A 17,563-nucleotide genomic window follows, 5' to 3' on the forward strand; every position below is an offset into this window, starting at 1 on the left:
AAAAAGAACGGAAAATTCCTCCCTAGCACTCACTCACTCACGATGGATGTGAGAATCCACCAAGATCTTTCAAACTCGAACTCCCTTTCCCATCACAATACCTTGACCCATTGCTGCCACCTGGCGGCAGTGAGTGCGCACTGCATGAGCCGCAGCAGTGCCAGTCTCCGGAGGGCTGAGCTCCCTGAGGGGGGCCGTGGAAACGTGAGCCCCCGGAGCAGCTGTCTCGTCCCGCCCCCGGTGACTCACCGCGTGGCACTGGTCCTCTGGGCTGTGGAAGGGAGGGGGCATTTAATTCAGACGCCCTCGTAGAGGAGCAGAGAGATGGAAATATGTGTTGTACTGCCATGAGCAATCTCGCGCTGGCATCTAGGAAGGAAGGATTGCAACTTACAGAGCGTGCATATACATATATGTTTGTTATGACCTAGTGGTGGTTGCCTCTAGGTAGTTATAGTTAGGACCTAGTTTCTATAGATTTTTTTTTTTTTATGCTAATAACGTTGGCTCTGTTTGATGAATCTTCACAACATTTTCCACTAAAATACAACAGCGTCTGGAAAGTTTCTGGGTGATCTGTCAAGCAGGGGCTGAGAAAAAAAGGGGGGGGAAGGGAGGGGCCCAAAATGCTTTTTCACCTTGTGTTTTTCCATAGGGATTTTGAACAGCAATAGCACCCAAACCACTGAACGGAATTACACAAACTTTGTGTCAGAAAGGTAGCTGTTGGTCCACAAAGCACCCTTTTTGTTGTTTGTTGTAAATCCGTTCAGTAGTTTTTGAGAAATTAAAGAAAATACAAATTTGTACATTTCCTTTTTTGAAGTGTTGGCAGCCAGTCCGATCTCAGCACGAGACCAGGAGGGTTCGCAGAACCTTCATGTCTCTATATATACAAGTTTGAATTTTCTTTAATTTCTCAAAAACTACTGACCGGGTTTATACTAAATAACAAAAAAGGGCTCTTTGTGGACCAAGAGCTGCCTTTATTCCAAATTTGGTGTATTTCCGTCCAGTGGTTCAGGTGCTATTGTTGTTCAAAATCCCTATGGAAAAATGCATGGGGGAAAAGTGTTTTGGGACCCCCTTTTTCTCTGCCCCCTATTGATGGATCACCCTGAAACCTTCCAGATAGATGCTAAGGTCAGCACAACATTTTCAAAGAAAATATGCCGAAGATTCCTCAACCAGCACTAAAGTTATCAAAACAAAAAATATATATATATATTTTTTTTATAGAAGCTCACCAGAACTACCTAGTGGAGAGAGTGAACATTCCCTCCCCCTTCTGTGAAGCGCATCAGGGTACTGGTGGGTTGAGTTTTGACTGATGTCTGCAGCCCTGGTTCACACCTCATTGAATCCTGCTGTGCTGCTTTAATGAGGCCAGGCAGCACAGCTGGCTGTCTAAGCTAGTGGACTTCTGTCCCACATTTTTGAGAGCGGGCTGGTTGAAATGGGAGCCTGCACAACACTGTGATTAATGTGCAGGTTCACCAAACCCTCTCTTAAAAACCAGGGCTTTATTTGTTTCAGCCAAAAGTGTGAGGGCACCGGGATAGCCTGAGCTTATCCGGGACGTCTGGTCACCCTACACTGGATGCTGTCGACCAACAGCTGCCATGGTGGCTTATAGCCGTCTTCCCAGCCCAAACTTTAAGAATCACCGTAACACATTGATTATCTACATCCACATCACGCAAGTGCCTCCCTCCCTAGAGATGGATATTCAGCATTAAAATGTGAATATTCTGTCTGGAAGCCGAGGTCTAAGAACTGACACTGATGTTGCTATCTCAGTCCTCTAATTTAGAAGGGAGAGGGCAGATGCCCTGCCAGGCAGTGACAGATGTCGGCAGATGCCTGCTGGGGGATGCACAAAGAGGCGCTTTACTACCCACATGTACTTCGGGGGGGGGGGGGGAATAGTGTGCCAAGGTGGCCAAAGTGCTTTTCTGAAATAGCAGTGGAGGTGTCACTTAAACCACTCTCAGTAATCACTGGGGCCCCTTAGACGCTGTACCCCCAACCAAAAGCAGTCGCAATCACACGATCTCCTGCCGGCAGGCCCAAGGGCAGAAGAAGCCTCGATCTTGGATCCTGGACCCCACTCTAGGTACTCACAAGAGCACCCATGGGCTCAGCATGTGAGGAGCACGAGGCATGCCCTGGTTACTGGGAGAGAGACCGGTACTAGTGCAAGCCACGAAGCACTAGAAAGAGTCAACTGAGGCCAGTGCTTAGAGGTGTCGCATAGCTCCCAGAGCACAAAGGTAAATGTGACCAGAGGTAGGGTCGCCAGCCTGTTAGAGTGCCCAAGTGGCAGTCTTCAACACTAGCTAGAAATTAAATAAACAATTTGTGCCTTGACCTGATTCGTGCAAGATTCAGGCATTAGTGTAAATTGTGGCCAAGGTGAGGACTTGTGACGCTAAGAGGTGCCATATTGCTCATGGTGTACTCTGGTCTTTGGAAGAGGAGACAAGCCCGCCCTATAAGAAGATGGCTGAAGCACGGACATGCCACTGACGTGTCGAAGGCGTGCCTAAGGCAAGCCCAACTGCTCCCGTCCGCAGCCAGCACCAGCCATTATGCCGGTGTTAACCCCAGAAGCGAGTTTAAGAATATTGTATTCTTCAGCTGAGCTGTAAGGTATAAGGGTTAGGAATAAGAGTATACTCAATCTTATTTTAGTGGACTGTGAAGGACCAGCTCCTTGCTTGAAGTGTAAACGCCTGTTACATCCTTTAAATAGCAGCGCCAGGGGTTTAAAGGACACAGCTGTTTCCCAGGCCAAATTAAAACCTGCTTTGATTAATGTGCGCTCCTTGCATAAACACATGCTTGATATTTACAACCTCCTCTTAAATGCCGCACCTTTCAGCTGGACGAAATGAGTGACGCGGAAGCTCTCCGCTTCTGCTATCACCCTCTGCTCAATGCTCCTTTTCGGGGGGTTGCTAGTGTATCTCGCCCTGCACCATGCAGGGGACTTTACTGCATCTGTAGCCCACACAGTTGCACCCAAGATTATTAGCTATGTCAATTTCATGTTGTTAGGCGACTTTAATATCCAGATGGACAAGATGGGGGCCACCGTGGTTGAGCACTTTTTAGAAACATTAGCAGCTTATAACCTTGCAGTGGTTCCCACAGGCCCAACTCATAGGTCTGGGCATGCCATAGATGGGGTATTGTCCAATATTTTTGTCTAGTTCGATACCCCAAGACAAGTAGTTTAGTGTGGCCATTTCCTACTTTTCTTTAACCCTACCCTCATCTAAGGTGTAAGAGTTTCAGATCTCCAAGAGGCTCTAATGTCTTCTAAACTCGTGTTCACACAGGAGGTTGTTGTACATGACATCTCTATTAGCAAATGGCTCATGGAGGCAGCTGAGGTGGTGGCGCTGGAAATGACCACCCAGAAAGGTGGACAGTCGCGTTCGGCCCTCTATTTTTCACATGACCTTGCCTTTGAAAGGAAAGCGTGCAAAAAATTAGAAGTTCATGGAGACAACACTAGAAAAGGCAGACAAGTTGTTAAACAAACAGGTCCTTAATGCTTATCAAGCGAGCCTTTTGTACGTTTTATTCACATTGTATTAAGGATGCAAATAATAGTTGTAAAGAGATTTTTAAGATTGTTTCAAAATTTACAGACCCCAAGATAGTGGCTCCACTTGGACCTATGTATTATTAAGTGATTTCTTTGATGATAAAATCACAAGGATCTAAGCAAATTCACTGAAGCCCAACATCAAGGAGCCTACAAGATTGCTAGAGAGCCCAGTCCTGGCTCTGGCTAATAGGAAGCTGGTTCAGTTTTTGCCACCGAAGGAAGAGGAACTGAAGGACTATCTCAAAAGATGCAAGCCCGGCTCTCCCTTAGATCCATTCCCCCTCATATTTTGAAAAGAAATGGCAGAGTCGATTGGTCCAGTGTATTTAGAGTTATTCTCAACTTCTCTGAAGTCTGTTATAGTGCCAGAACCCTGGAAAAGGGTGAAGGTAATCCCCTTTTTAAAAAAACCTAATGCTGACCCGAAGTTCCTTTCAAATTTTAGACTGGTCTCTCTACTACCAGCTATCTCAAAGATTCTCGATTAGATTGTGAATATCCATCTCTCGAGTTTCTAGCTACCGGTAACATTCCGCACCCTTCCCTGTCTGGTTTCCGGGCATGGCATAGCACTGAAGCAGCATTACTGGGAGTCACAGAATCCATCAAGTCGACTTTAGATCTTGGTCATATAATTGCCTTAATTTTGCTGGATCTGTTGGTGGGTTTTGACGCTGTTTCACATGAGACCCTGCCCCAGAGGCTGGAGACTGTCGGGGTGGGTGGAATGGCTCTGAGGTGGCTTAGCTTTTTCATAGAACATAGAGAACAAGCGGTGTGGATGACGCCCTTCTACTCAGAGGTGAGATTATTCAAATGCAGGGTGCCGCAGGGCTCTGCACTGAGCCCCCCTCTTCTTAACATTTATATGGCTCCCCTGGCGTTCTTGGTAGAATCATTTGGCATCAAAGTTTTTTCTTATGTGGACAATGTGCAGCCGCTGCTCTCCTATGAGGGCGGTTCAGCCACTGGTAAGCAAAGGGTCACATCTTGTGCGGCAGCAGTGATGGATTGGCTCAGAACTTATTGCTTACAGCAGTGGTTCCCAACCTTTTGATTTCTGTGGACCCCCACTTTAATATTAATAGAACCCAGGGACCCCCGCCTGAGTCATTACTGGAAGCTGGGGACCTAATTTGTCAATATTTGTTAATATTTTTTAATTTTCTTAGCAGTGGTGGACCCCCTGAGAAGGCTTCCCACAGGTTGGGAACCACTGGCTTACAGTGTATGGCCCGACTCACTTCCAGGTTGGACGATGGGTACTTAGCAGAGTAACAGTATTCCACCACCTCCTCCTCCGGAGGTAGTGAGGAACCTGGGAGCTCTGTTCGAAGTCCAGCTCTCCTTAAAAGCCCAGATAGCCACAGTGGTGAAATGCTGGTCCTGGATTTTAAGAATGCTAAAGAAATTCCTCGATTTTCTTCCATGAGACGCACAGATAACAGTGGTTAGCGCGCTGTGGACTAAGTCAACGCCCTCAATCTGGGAATCCAAGATTATCTTTTACATCGTCTCCAGATGGCACAGAACATGGCACAAGCCACCTTCTGTTCAAAGTGTCTCACCTCTGCGTAAGAGAGTGACATTTAGTTCCCTAATCATTGCACACTGAGCATTCCACAATACAGGGTCCAAATACCTTAATGAGAGAATTCTAGAATACTACCTGGCCAGATACCTGCGCTCGGGGAATGCTCGGATGATGGCTGTCCTCCTCTTCGGAAGGAAGCTAAGAGGGGCGCATCCTTCATGGTACTTGTTGCCAAGATTTGGAATCTGCTTCCGCTTCAACGTGGTGCACTTACGGATGAGGCTAATTTCTGAAAAATCCCTAAAAACCTACCTTTTCAGTCTGTAAGTCTTGCTCCCCGTCGGTCTTTAGCCTTAGCACCAGTAGACTCGCTGAGTAGCTGTGTGCTACATGAAACCAGTTGTTAATTCGTTTGTTCCTTCATTCATTCATTCAACTCTCCTCTTCACAGATCACCTCCTCCACCTCTGCTGTGCAGGTGAAAGGTCTTGGTCTCCTGCCGGAAACCTACTCTCTCCTTGCCCTCTATTTCCTTCCTGCCAGTGCTTAATTTGAGCTAGTGGTTCCAGGTGGGGCCCACCAGCACTAATTTTGGTGACCAGCACTTACTAATCAGGCTTTCACCCAGAGCAAGAGAGACAAAAGCACACAAGGACTAAAGAAGGTGGAATAAAAAAAGACAAAAAAAAGCTGTGACAAAAGCAGAGAGCAGGGATGAAAAAAGAACCTCCAAAAGTGAGATGAACAGGAAGTGAGTATCAGGTGGTGAATTAAACTGGCATAAGGTAGAACCACAACGAGCAAGCCTTGGTATTCAGCAGTCTTGACACTTTATAGCAGCAGATGCTGACTTCTGAGCAAAACATTGGGCCTAGCACTTATGCTTGTAGACATTAAGTACGGCCAATGTGTATCTCTTCTTGTTACCCTTGCTGGTTGTCTGTGAAATGGGACTGTGGTTTGCCAGTAAAAGTGCAGGCAAGGAAAAACATTTGTGCTTCCAACCAGTGGAAGCCTTTCTGCTCCGGCCGAGTGGTAGCTCAGAATTTTTCACTGCACTTGTTCTTGCTGGCAGAGAAACAATTGTGTCCCAGGGGATGGGCTCCCTGTGACACCGTCACTGAGCCGGCGTCGATGGTTTCCACGGGGCCTAGAAAAGGCTCGGGTTGGAGGGCCTCACACACATCTTCATATTTATAGATAAATTGGCCCCTGGGATAGGGTCCCTGGAGCCTAGAAAAGGGTTGGGTAAGGGAGCCACATGCTTCTCTCCCCTTTACAGATGAATCTGTCCCAGGAGATGGGGTCCCCGAGACCAAGTAGAGACTAGGGGGAAGGGGTGGCTACTCACCCCCTTCCCTCTCCCCATGAAAATATTTTGCTGTTGCAGTGTCTAGTTTCCCAGTGGAATATTGCGCAGGGGAAGCGTGTTTTGTGACACCCCCTTTCACTTTTTCTCAGCCCTGCATAACGGATTATCCCAAAGCTTTTCAGGTAGGAGCTGAGCTGGATGAGACATTTGTATAATGTTTAGTGAAGATTCCTCAAATGGTGCAAAGTTATTAGCAAACCATAAATAAATTTCCTATGGAAATGGGGTCCTAACTATAACTACTCAGTGGTGACTGCCACTTATTGCAAGAGTCTGGCAGACAACTAAGCCCCTCTCCCCCCCACCCAACCCCCAAGAGGATTGTGCAAACATTAGCACAGTGCAAGAAAAAATCTGTCTGCAGAATTTGGCAAGGGAGATACCCCCCACAACGCCCCTTGCCTACTATCATGCGCCGTGTGATTGTATGTAAACATATGTCTAAACGTTTTCTCAGTGATATAATCCACCTTGAAGGCTTATTAGCTCTTAAAATAAATACGTTGGGCCTACTCCCTTTGTCATATTTCATAACAAACAGATTAGATCTGTGGCATCTGACATAACTTTTTCCAAAAGCCCGATCAAGCACTTTTATCATTGGCTTGTCACCAAAACCAGCTAAGGCCTGTTGTATTTATCATAGGTTATCCTACACTGCAACCAAAGGATACATTCCTAAAATTACGAGTATGAACAAATAAAATGTATCAGAACAATCTACAATCCTTCCTACGAAAGACTACCAAGGATTATCACAGTGAAAATCTTCTCCTCCCAGAGTTTATTAGACGGCATCACAAACGCAAAAATCTTTGAATAGTACTGTAATCTGTGAGTTTTGATGCAATGAAATACAGGTCTACAGCCTTTTAACAGTGTAATTACAACCTGCTCTTGAAGTCCTATTGTATTTCACATATGCTTTTCAGAATGAGTTAGCTTGCCTGCTGCCCTTGCCTTCCGTTTCCACAATAAACAGGTCAGACATATGCAATCCGACATAACTTTTCCTATTGAACCAATCCGTTCTATAGTCTTTACTATGGACTTGTCACCAGAAGCAGCACAAAACAACAGTATTAAGTGTAAGCTTAGTCCCAAGGAAAGCATCAGGCCCGGGGGCGTGACTAAGCCACCTAACATGGCGGGCGCGAGCTGGTAGAGCTCCGCGCCGCAACCGGCTTAAACAGCGCCTGGGTGTGGGTGCGGGGGGGGGCACGACGCCCCGTGCTTGCCGCCTGGACGCGGAGGATGCGTTGGAGCTTCTTGGGCTGGAGCCGCTCCTTTGGTGGCTTCGGCTCCCAAGCGGTTCGGCGATTGTGCGGGCCGCGCCACGAGGCGGAGCTGAGGGGCAGGAGACGCGAGCGGGAAGAGGCGGCGAGCGCGGCCGGAGCCGCGCGCAAGGATCGGACTTCTGCTGGCCCCCTCGCCGGAGACACCTCGAACAACCGGTGAGAGAGGGCGTCCCCCTCCCCCCCCCTTCCACAAAACAGTAAAATAGCGCGACGCCTCGCCGGGGCGGCGCCGAGGCCTTCCCTATCCCTTCACTGCAGCCGTGCCCTGGAAATACCAACGGGCCCTAAATGACTTGACGGGCCGGCGGAAGGGGGAGAGGGGGCCCTACTGAAGCGACGCAAGGCAACTGGGAGCCCTCCCTTGGCCACCAACCTCTTTTCTTCCCCCCCCTCTCCTTTCCTTTTTAAGGAGGGAGGAAACAGTCAAAGGAGGAAAGAGGGAAGGAAAATAAAAAAAGGGAATGTGCACAGGCCCCTCATGGGAGCTGCTGCGTGAAACACCAAAAGGACACCACTCACTCCACTCTCAGCGGGGAAGAGGCGACCAGGCCCAGAAAGCTGAACTCACTGACCATTTACGACTGCTAAAACCACTAAGGCAGACCTACGACGACGCTTGAGCCCCTGGGCCGGCCGGAGCCCCTTGGGACGCGTGGGGCGCCGCGAGAGCGGAGAGTAGCGACCCGGAGGGAGGCATTAACCGACCGGGCTGCACGTGCTGCCGCGGGGTCGCGGTCCCTTCGCCCCCTGACAAGCGGGTCCAACCCTCCCCTGATCAAAAACAGGAGCTCAGCAGGAGGGACACCACAATGAAGCCACGCAACCTGCCGAAGGCTGAAGACAAATGAAACACTACTGAGACGCCTCCACCAAAAGTGATTCCTTGCAAGTCTACACACGACCGGGAACCCAAGATAGACTGATAATAGAGAAGCCCCTCACTTAATAGTTGAGAGATGGCAGCGCACGGCGCACCCCCTCAACAACTCGCCAATGGACATTAACCCATGGTGCGTATTGTGTGCGCAAACAAACTGAGCGCAGAGTGACGACCAGAAACTAAACTAACCTCCCAACAAACTAAACCATGGCCGGTACCGGACGACTCCGCTCTGGAGCTGGACCTGGGAAAGCACTAGACCTCCCAACTCAAGATAACCAGAAGTTAGATGCGGTACTTGCTGCGGTAGAACGCATTGGGGACTCACTGGAACGCGCCCGCACATCATTAGAAGCCAAGATAGAGTGGCGAGCGACCTCACCCTCCTACACGCGGACCACCGCAAACTATCAGATAGAACCAAGGAGATTGAAACCACAATACAGGAGATAACGCCTGCGACCACCCAGCTGAAAACAGGAATGGAAGACATACAAGCCAGAGTAGCAGAGCTGGAGCGACGGGCAGAAGACGCAGAGGGCCGATCCAGAAGGAATAATATACGAGTGGTGAACCTACCAGAGGGCATGGAGGGTCGAGACCCGGCGGCTTACTCGGAGACTTGGTTGCGAGGATTGGTACCAGATGGAACGCTCACCCCTTTTTTCTCTGTAGAACGAGCGCGATCGCACTAGGTAAAACACAGTGCGATCGTGTTGCGAAATAAAGAGAAAAAGTAGTCCAGAAACCATACGGAAAACATGGAGCCTCGTATGTTTCCAGTAGTTTACCGGTGCTCTCGAGGAGGGCTAAACACCAGAAAAGGCATGACGTATGCATGCCTTTCACAAATGAAAGCAAGCGGATTTTAAAAGGCAAGCCCACGAACCAATGAAAGTGACTGATGTAACGTGGGCGTGGTTAAAATCCCCCTGAAGAGAGATTAGAAGAGGGACGGAGCGCATTGCGCTCGGCCCTAAAAATATGTGTGAAATACAGGTAGCAAAACAATTTACATTCCCTCCTAAGAATTCATATCAAGGACTCGCAGTGAAAATGTTAAACCCCTAATTCTTGTCAGAAGAAGTAGCCAATGCTAAAATACCTGTTTACCGTGTAATCAGTGGGAATGCATGTAGCAATTTACTTGTCTACATTCTTGAATGCAGTGTAATACCCATCCACACTTGAAGGCTTTTTGGCTCAAACATATACTTTCCACAGTGCATAAATCAAGCCCTACTGCCTTTGTCATACCTTTTTTTATAATAAACCGATCAAACTTAATGGTACTTGACAACATTTTCTCAGTGATGCGTTTAGTCTTGTCAGAAGTGTGTAAAAAAACAAAAACTCTTGCCATCACAGTAATCTGTGAAATTCCATGTAAAAATGTGTCTAAAGGCCTTAAGATTGTGAAATAACAATCCACCTTAAAGGGCCTATTGGCTTTAACATATGCTTTTCATAATAAATAAATGAGGCCTGCTGCTTTTTTGCAACTTTTATAATAAAGAGATCAAACTTATGGCATCTGGCAACACCCAAGTCTATAGTATTAACTAAGACTTTTCAACCAATCAGCTCAGGCCTTGCGTACTGAGCATAAGCTTTCGCACACAGTCATCAGGCAAACTATGATAAAATCAACAATATTTACAGAACTACGTTTGGCAAAAAAATACATAAAGCCTCCTCTCATGGCCTAAGAAGGACTCTCACAGTGCAAATTGTGTACCCCTGTGGTTAGTCATGGTCTGTCACCCACACCGAAGACCTTGGTATTACCTTAATTTATGAGATTCCATGTAATAACTTTTCTATCGACAATCTTTGACACAGTACGTTATTAACAACTCATTTAAAGGCCTACTGATTTTAATAAATTAATTTCACATTAAATAAGTCGATTGTGCAAACTTGTCATCACTTTTCATAATAAACAGATCAGATCTATCATAGCTTTTCCCAGTGACCCAATCAAGCCTACAGCCTTCCGCATTCCTTTACTACCATAACCAACTCACACCTACTGTATTGCTCATTAGCTGGCAACCATCGGGTGTCCAGTCATAAAATTACAGACTTAAAATTACAAATATGTAGAAAATGACAACTGGCAAAGCAGTACACAGCCCCATCAAAAGGGCCTAACAAGGATTCTCACATTGCAAATCTTCAACCCCAGTGTTTTATAGTAGGGTTTAATCATTTCCAGTTACTAAAAGTAAAAACAGTCTTTGATGCCTGTTGACCTTAACACATGTTTTCATAACAAGTACCTCAGGCCTACTGCCTTTGTCATAACTTTGTCATAGTAAACTCAGTCCTGTTGTAGTGAGGATACACTTTCCTGATGGCAAAAAAGTGCAATCCAAGCATTCTTTCTATGGAGGCACACAGCTTCTGCCCAATCCAATGCTTTGCTCAAGGGAACCAACATGTGGGTCATTGATGTAATTTAGGAGTAACCAGGGGTTGCTGCCGTGACCTCTGGCTCGACCTCTGCTAGCCCTGGCACTCCCTTTTCGGCCCTTGCCTCAGAGGTGGCAAAATCAGTCCCAATACCAGAGGGGTCGGCTCCACATTCCTTATTTTCTGCCATTTTCACTATACTAATAGTGAATAATATTCTAATATTCTCTGTTAGTGTGATAAAGCATGGAGTGTACTGAAGGGGAATTCGATCTTTGGTAACACACAGCTGTGATAAGTAAAAATGTTTCCAAATGAATATTTTGTGCTTGTGTGTGATGGTATTTATGTGGGAGAGTGTGTGTGTGTGTGTGTGTGTGTGTGTGTGTGTGTATGTGTGTGCGCGCGCGCGTGTGTGTGTGTGTGCGTGCGTGCGTGTGTGTGTGTGTGCGTGCGTGCGTGCGTGTGTGTGTGTGTGTGTGTGTGTGTATGTGTGTGTGTGTGTGTAAGAGTGTGAGTGAAAGTGAGTCAGTGACCGAGTGCAAGATTATGTGTTAGTAAGTGTGAATGAGATTGAGTGAATGTGAGTGAGAATGAATAAGAATGAGTTTATGTGGGTGTGTAAGGTAGTGTGAGCGAGAATGAATGACTGAGTGAATGGGACTTCGAGGGAGAATGTGATGTTTGTGAGTTTGTCGTCGGCCCTTGCATACTGAAGGTAGTTACCTTGGATACAGATACTCCCAGGGTAGAATACTGGTGCTGGCTTACCTGAGGCAATTCTTAGCATGACAGACACCTGTGTCAAAATACTGGCACCTTCACACTGGGGGAATGTTTGGCATAAACGGTACCAAAGGTAAAATACAGACACTGGCATCCGAGAGGTAATGTATGGCATACAGGACACCCGTGGAAAAATACTGGCAAAAATACTTGCATACTTGAAGAAATTCTTGGCATGTTGGCACCAGTGATAAAATACTGGCCATGGCACATTTAAGGTTTTTTTGACTTAAGGATATAGGACGTTTTGAAAAACAACATGGGCTGACTCGTGAGGAAGGTCTGGTTTCGCTGGCGCGGCACACCATGAAATGATTTGAATAATGAATGAGTTCCCTTTCAGCGCCTAAGGCATTTCAGCAAAAGTATTTAAAGATGGGTCTGTAAAATGCACTATTTTACCCCATGCTTTTCGAAGTTTTCACAGGGTGAGAAACTCCCTGGAAGAGGTCTGGCTTACTCCCTCACTCACTCACTCACTTCAGTTAAAGGCAAGGGTTATGCAATCCAACTTTCAAAGATCAAGTCAGCACCATAATACAGGTGGAATCTAAAACAGATATTTCTCTGTTATGTTTTTATACTAATCTTGCAGTTACTATGGAACTTTAACAATGCCAATTGTGTTGTGATCTTCAGGGTCATATGATCTGCCTTCATGGAAAAAATGAGGGCCAGGCGTCATATCACTTAATTGGAGGTCAAAGGGTATGGAATGTCACTTCAGCTACCCTGACTTTCACGTTGTGAAATAAATGGAGGAGATCTGTGAAATAATCCTGGATTACCAGCCTTCGAGCCCCCCAAGCACGACTTTGCAAAATCTTTGTCACCAAATTCATCCATTGGTCTGATGCTTTTCTCTAGACCTCCTAAAACTAAAAAGAAATCTTGAAATCTGAGCTACTTCCAGCTGTAAATCTGCTGGAGGAAAGAACTGCAAAAACATTAGTGACGGAAATGGTAATACCCTGGCAGAGGATTACAAAAATCTGCAATTGTAATCAATGATTCACCCTTTAAAATGTGCACATGAAGCCGAGAGACGATCCACAACAGGCTGGAAATTGGGGGCTGCTCCATATTATAAATGTAAGGGATCTCTTTCTATCCAAAGTGGAGTGATCAGATGATGTCCTGACAACCGAGGGGTATTAATGGCCCAAAGAATCATTCCAAACCCGTCGATCAACCATATGTTTTTTGAATCTTGGTGTTCTACACACGAACATTGGGGTCAACTTAGAATGCGATGATGCGCCTGCAACCTTCTGCAGGGTCACAGATATGACGTAAACTCCGCAGACAATCTGGCTAAATTAAGAGATGAAAAGGCCAACAATTCACACCCAAAGTGAGAATGTTAAAAACTAACCAGAGAGAGCTGGCTAACAAATTGAGAAGGAGGAAAGGAAGAAATGAGAAGCTTATATTCACGAGATGTTAGGCTGGAATACCGGATAGAAATATCTAAATCAAAATAATCCTGTGTTAATTTATAGTTCGAGACTAGGCCCACCTCTGGACTACGGCAGCACTCCCTACACCACAATTTCCGACAAGTGCTACACAGACTTCAGACCATTCACAAGAGTGCCATACTCACCCTCCCACCCACATCACACTGGACCTCTGGGAGCTTCACTGGCCCCCATTCAAACTTATCACGCACACATGTGATACCCTACACAACACAGGACCAGAATACCTGAAGAGCTGCATACACTTTCCCCAACCCACCAGACACCTACGCCCTACCTCACTCGCACACACTCCCCACATCCGCAAAAGCAAAACTTGACATCGCTCATTCATCTGCATCACACACAAGACTTGGAACAACCTCCCCCAACGCATCAAAGGCTCCTCCTCACTTCTTGCGTTTCACAGGAAGCTGTACACCTGGCTGTTTAAGCACGTTGGGGACCCCACACCTACATAACCTATGGGGTGATGAGTGGACTCTACAAATCAACATCACCTGCTGTGAAGCAGTCCTCCCTTGAAACTGATGCTCAAACTTGAAACTGGAAAAAAGACCAAGTTGCAAAACAACTAACCGAACACCCCTAGTGCTGTGAATATTGGAACGCAAATGGAAAATGATCCTAAAATGTTCCTTCAGAAAAAAGTCTACACGGAGGAAATGAGAGATGTGCATAGGGCTTTAGGCCGTCATTCTTTAAAGGCGATCCTGTGTCGGATTGGATTGGTATGAAAAATGCAGAGCTTTTTGTTCCAACATTCACTAGAATTACAGATGGATGCCCAGAGCTGGCTGTGACTCCTACATACCTACAAGGACCATGGAGAACTTCTTGCGTGACGAAACCAAACCTAGCGTCCGCAGCTCTAGCTCCTTCAGGCTGAAGCCACGCTTCTTGCCAAGGTATGTGAAAATGTATTAGTTTCAAGTCCACATTGAGCCAGGAGGACCTCCTATGACCTGGGTAATAATACCTTTGCCCTGGCAGAGTCACAGAGACTGCACTTAACTTTTGTGAGCCGCTCTCGATAAAAGCCACCATGGGCGAGTCATGTTGGAAAGGTCGACTGCATTCAGCTCCATAAAGTCTTACTAGATAGACTAACTCTGATAGGAGGGCCACCGTGGTTTGTTTCCTCAGGCAAAAGGAACTCACGAGTACGTCTAGAAACACTTGAGGCACCTCAGATGTTTGCAATATGTGAGTTTCCAGTCCCTCTTCCTCTGTTTCATGATGACATGAAACAACTGGCCTATGTTTTGAGTGAAAGGAAACTTTCAGTGTTCTTCCATTAGCCCTTAAAGTGGCGAGGGCCCTCCTGGCTGCTCTGTTGTCTGCTTTTGCTGGTTTGTTTCCCATAGTGCTTGGGCTGCCCTTGCTGCTCCTGTATCTGCAATCACTGGTGTGGTTTCTATGGTGCTTGGGCTGCGTTAACTGCTGTGTAGTCTGCGTTCGCTGGTGTGGTTTCTATGGTGCTTGGGCTGTGCTGGCTGCTCCTGTATCTGCAATAGCTGGTGGTGGTTTATATGGTGCTTGGGCTGCCCTGGCTGCTGCATCTGCTTTCGCTGGTGTGGTTTCTGTGGTGCTTGGGCTGCGCTGACTGCTGTGTTGTCTTCGTTCGCTGGTGTGGTTTCTATGGTGCATGGGCTGCGCTCGCTCCTGTATCTGCAGTCACTGGTGTGGTTTCTATGGTGCTTGGGTTGCGCTGGCTGCTGCGTCTGCTTTCGCTGGTGTGGTTTCTATGGTTCTTCGGCTGCGCTCGCTGCTCCTGTATCTGCAATCACTGGTGTGGTTTCTATGGTGCTTGGGCTGCGTTAACTGCTGTGTAGTCTGCTTTCACTGGTGTGGTTCATATGGTGCTTGGGCTGTGCTGGCTGCTCCTGTATCTGCAATTGCTGGTGGTGGTTTCTATGGTGCTTGGGCTGCGCTGACTGCTGTGTAGTCTTCATTCGCTGGTGTGGTTTCTATGGTGCGTGGGCTGCGCTCGCTCCTGTATCTGCAGTCACTGGTGTGGTTTCTATGGTGCTTGGGTTGCACTGGCTGCTGCGTCTGCTTTCGCTGGTGTGGTTTCTATGGTGCTTCGGCTGTGCTGCTGTATCTGCAATCACTGGTGTGGTTTCTATGGTATTTGGGCTGCGTTAACTGCTGTGTAGTCTGCTTTCACTGGTGTGGTTCATATGGTGCTTGGGCTGTGCTGGCTGCTCCTGTATCTGCAATCGCTCGTGCTGGTTTATATGGTGCTTGGGCTGCACTGGCTGCTGCATCTGCTTTCGCTGGTGTGGTTTCTATGGTGCGTGGGCTGCGCTCGCTCCTGTATCTGCAATCACTGGTGTGGTTTCTATGGTGATTGGGTTGCGCTGGCTGCTGCGTCTGCTTTCGCTGGTGTGGTTTCTATGGTGCTTCGGCTGCGCTCGCTGCTCCTGTATCTGCAATCACTGGTGTGGTTTCTGTGGTGCTTGGGTTGCTCTGGCTGCTGCGTCTGCTTTCGCTGGTGTGGTTTCCATGGTGTTTGGGCTGCGCTGGCTGCTGCCTCTGCTTTCGCTGGTGTGGTTCATATGGTGCTTGGGATGCGCTGGCTGCTGTGTCATCTATCACTGGTGTGGTTTCAGTTGTACTTGGAGTGCCCTGGCTGCTGCCTCATCGATATCTGGTGTGATTTCTGAGGTGCTTGCACTTCGCTGATGGTTGTTGTCTGCTTTTTCTGGTGTGGTTTCTATGGTGCTTGGGCTTCACTGGCTGCAGTGTCATCTATCGCTGGTGTGCTTTCTTTGGTGCTTGTGGTGCGCTGACTGGTGCACATCTATCGCTGGTGTGTTTTCTATGGTACTTGTGCTGCGCTGACTGCTGCGTCATCTATCGCTGGTGTGCTTTCTTTGGTGCTTGTGGTGCGCTGACTGGTGCACATCTATCGCTGGTGTGGTTTCTGTGGTGCTTGCGGTGTGCTGACTGCTGCATCATCTATCGCTAATGTGGTTTCTATGGTGCTTGTGCTGCGCTGACTGCTGCAACCTCCATAACTGGTGTGGTTTCTATGGTGCTTGCGCTGACTGCTGCGTCATCTATCGCTGCTGTGGTTTCTATGGTGCTTGCTCTGCGCTGACTACTGTGTCCTCTTTTGCCGGTGTGGTTTCTATTGTGCTTGCGCTGCGCTGACGCTCCATCATAAATTGCTTGTGTGGTTTCTATGATGCTTGCTCTGCGCTGACTGCTCACTCACCCACTGCCCTTGTTACGATTTTTAGTGCTCCATCAGCACTGACAGCTGTATTGCCTAATACCTCTGCTGAACTTTTTTTTTTGCAATTGTCACTCCTCCGCCTGCTGCCCCTAATTTGGTTTCTGTCGCACTTGGGCTGCCATGGCTTCCCGTCACGTGCTGTCCCTTTTGAGGTTTATTTGGTGCTTGGGCTGAACCATGTGCCCTTATGCCTGCTGACCCTGATGTGTTTCTGTATCACTGACGCCACCTTGGCTGCTTCAGGGTTTGTTGACCCCAGATGCTGCTTGAATTGCCCCAACAGCCTGGTCGCCTGCTGTCCCTAGGGCGGTGTGTGTAAGCTGCCCTGTGTTCCCTGCTTCCTGCTATCCCCGGTGTGTACTCTCTGGTGCTTGGTTCATGCTGGCTTCTTCATCGCTGGCCTCAGAAACCACATTCCTGTGTTAACCACATGTATTTCTCTTGTCTTTTTCACCAGACTGCTTCTAAATATCTTCTTCCGGAAGTTAAGCCTCAGGATGTTGGAAAGATCTGCGTCGTCATCGACTTGGACGAGACCTTAGTTCATAGTTCGTTTAAGGTCAGTTTCAAAGTGCCTAGAAAACAGCACTATTTAACAGAGGCCGCAGATCTCAAGGGGCGGGTCGGGGGGGGCAAAGACAGAGGGGGTGAAAATAAAAAATAAAATAAACTTACCTCTCACCACGATGCTGCTGACTCCTGCCTCATCGCTCCATTTCCCTCAATGTGGTGTCCCAGCAATCACTGGGACACCAGCACAGGCTCCCCAGCAATCCAAGCGTTGCTTTCTTGCTAATGCTAGCATGAAAGCAGCGTCAGGATTGATCTGAGCAACTTGGACTGCCACTCAGACACTGCCCATGGGTCTGTGCAATTTCTCCAGCCTGGCTGTTCAACACAACCCAGCCCCGTCCCTCCCTGAACTGCTGGCTGA

The 17,563-nt window shown here is 47.6% G+C and overlaps 1 protein-coding gene across 1 annotated transcript in view; it reads left to right on the forward strand.

The window, feature by feature from the left end:
* Positions 1–17,563, forward strand: part of CTDSP1 (CTD small phosphatase 1) — a 154,338-nt gene that overhangs the window by 98,332 nt on the left and 38,443 nt on the right. Inside the window, exon 3 of the mRNA XM_069227101.1 lies at positions 17,087–17,188. Within this exon, the coding sequence (XP_069083202.1) occupies positions 17,087–17,188 (102 nt within the window). The remainder of the gene's footprint in view (positions 1–17,086; positions 17,189–17,563) is intronic.

The sequence above is a fragment of the Pleurodeles waltl genome, chromosome 3_2 (genome assembly GCF_031143425.1).
Source record: "Pleurodeles waltl isolate 20211129_DDA chromosome 3_2, aPleWal1.hap1.20221129, whole genome shotgun sequence".
In the NCBI taxonomy this organism is placed as follows: Eukaryota; Metazoa; Chordata; class Amphibia; order Caudata; family Salamandridae; genus Pleurodeles; species Pleurodeles waltl.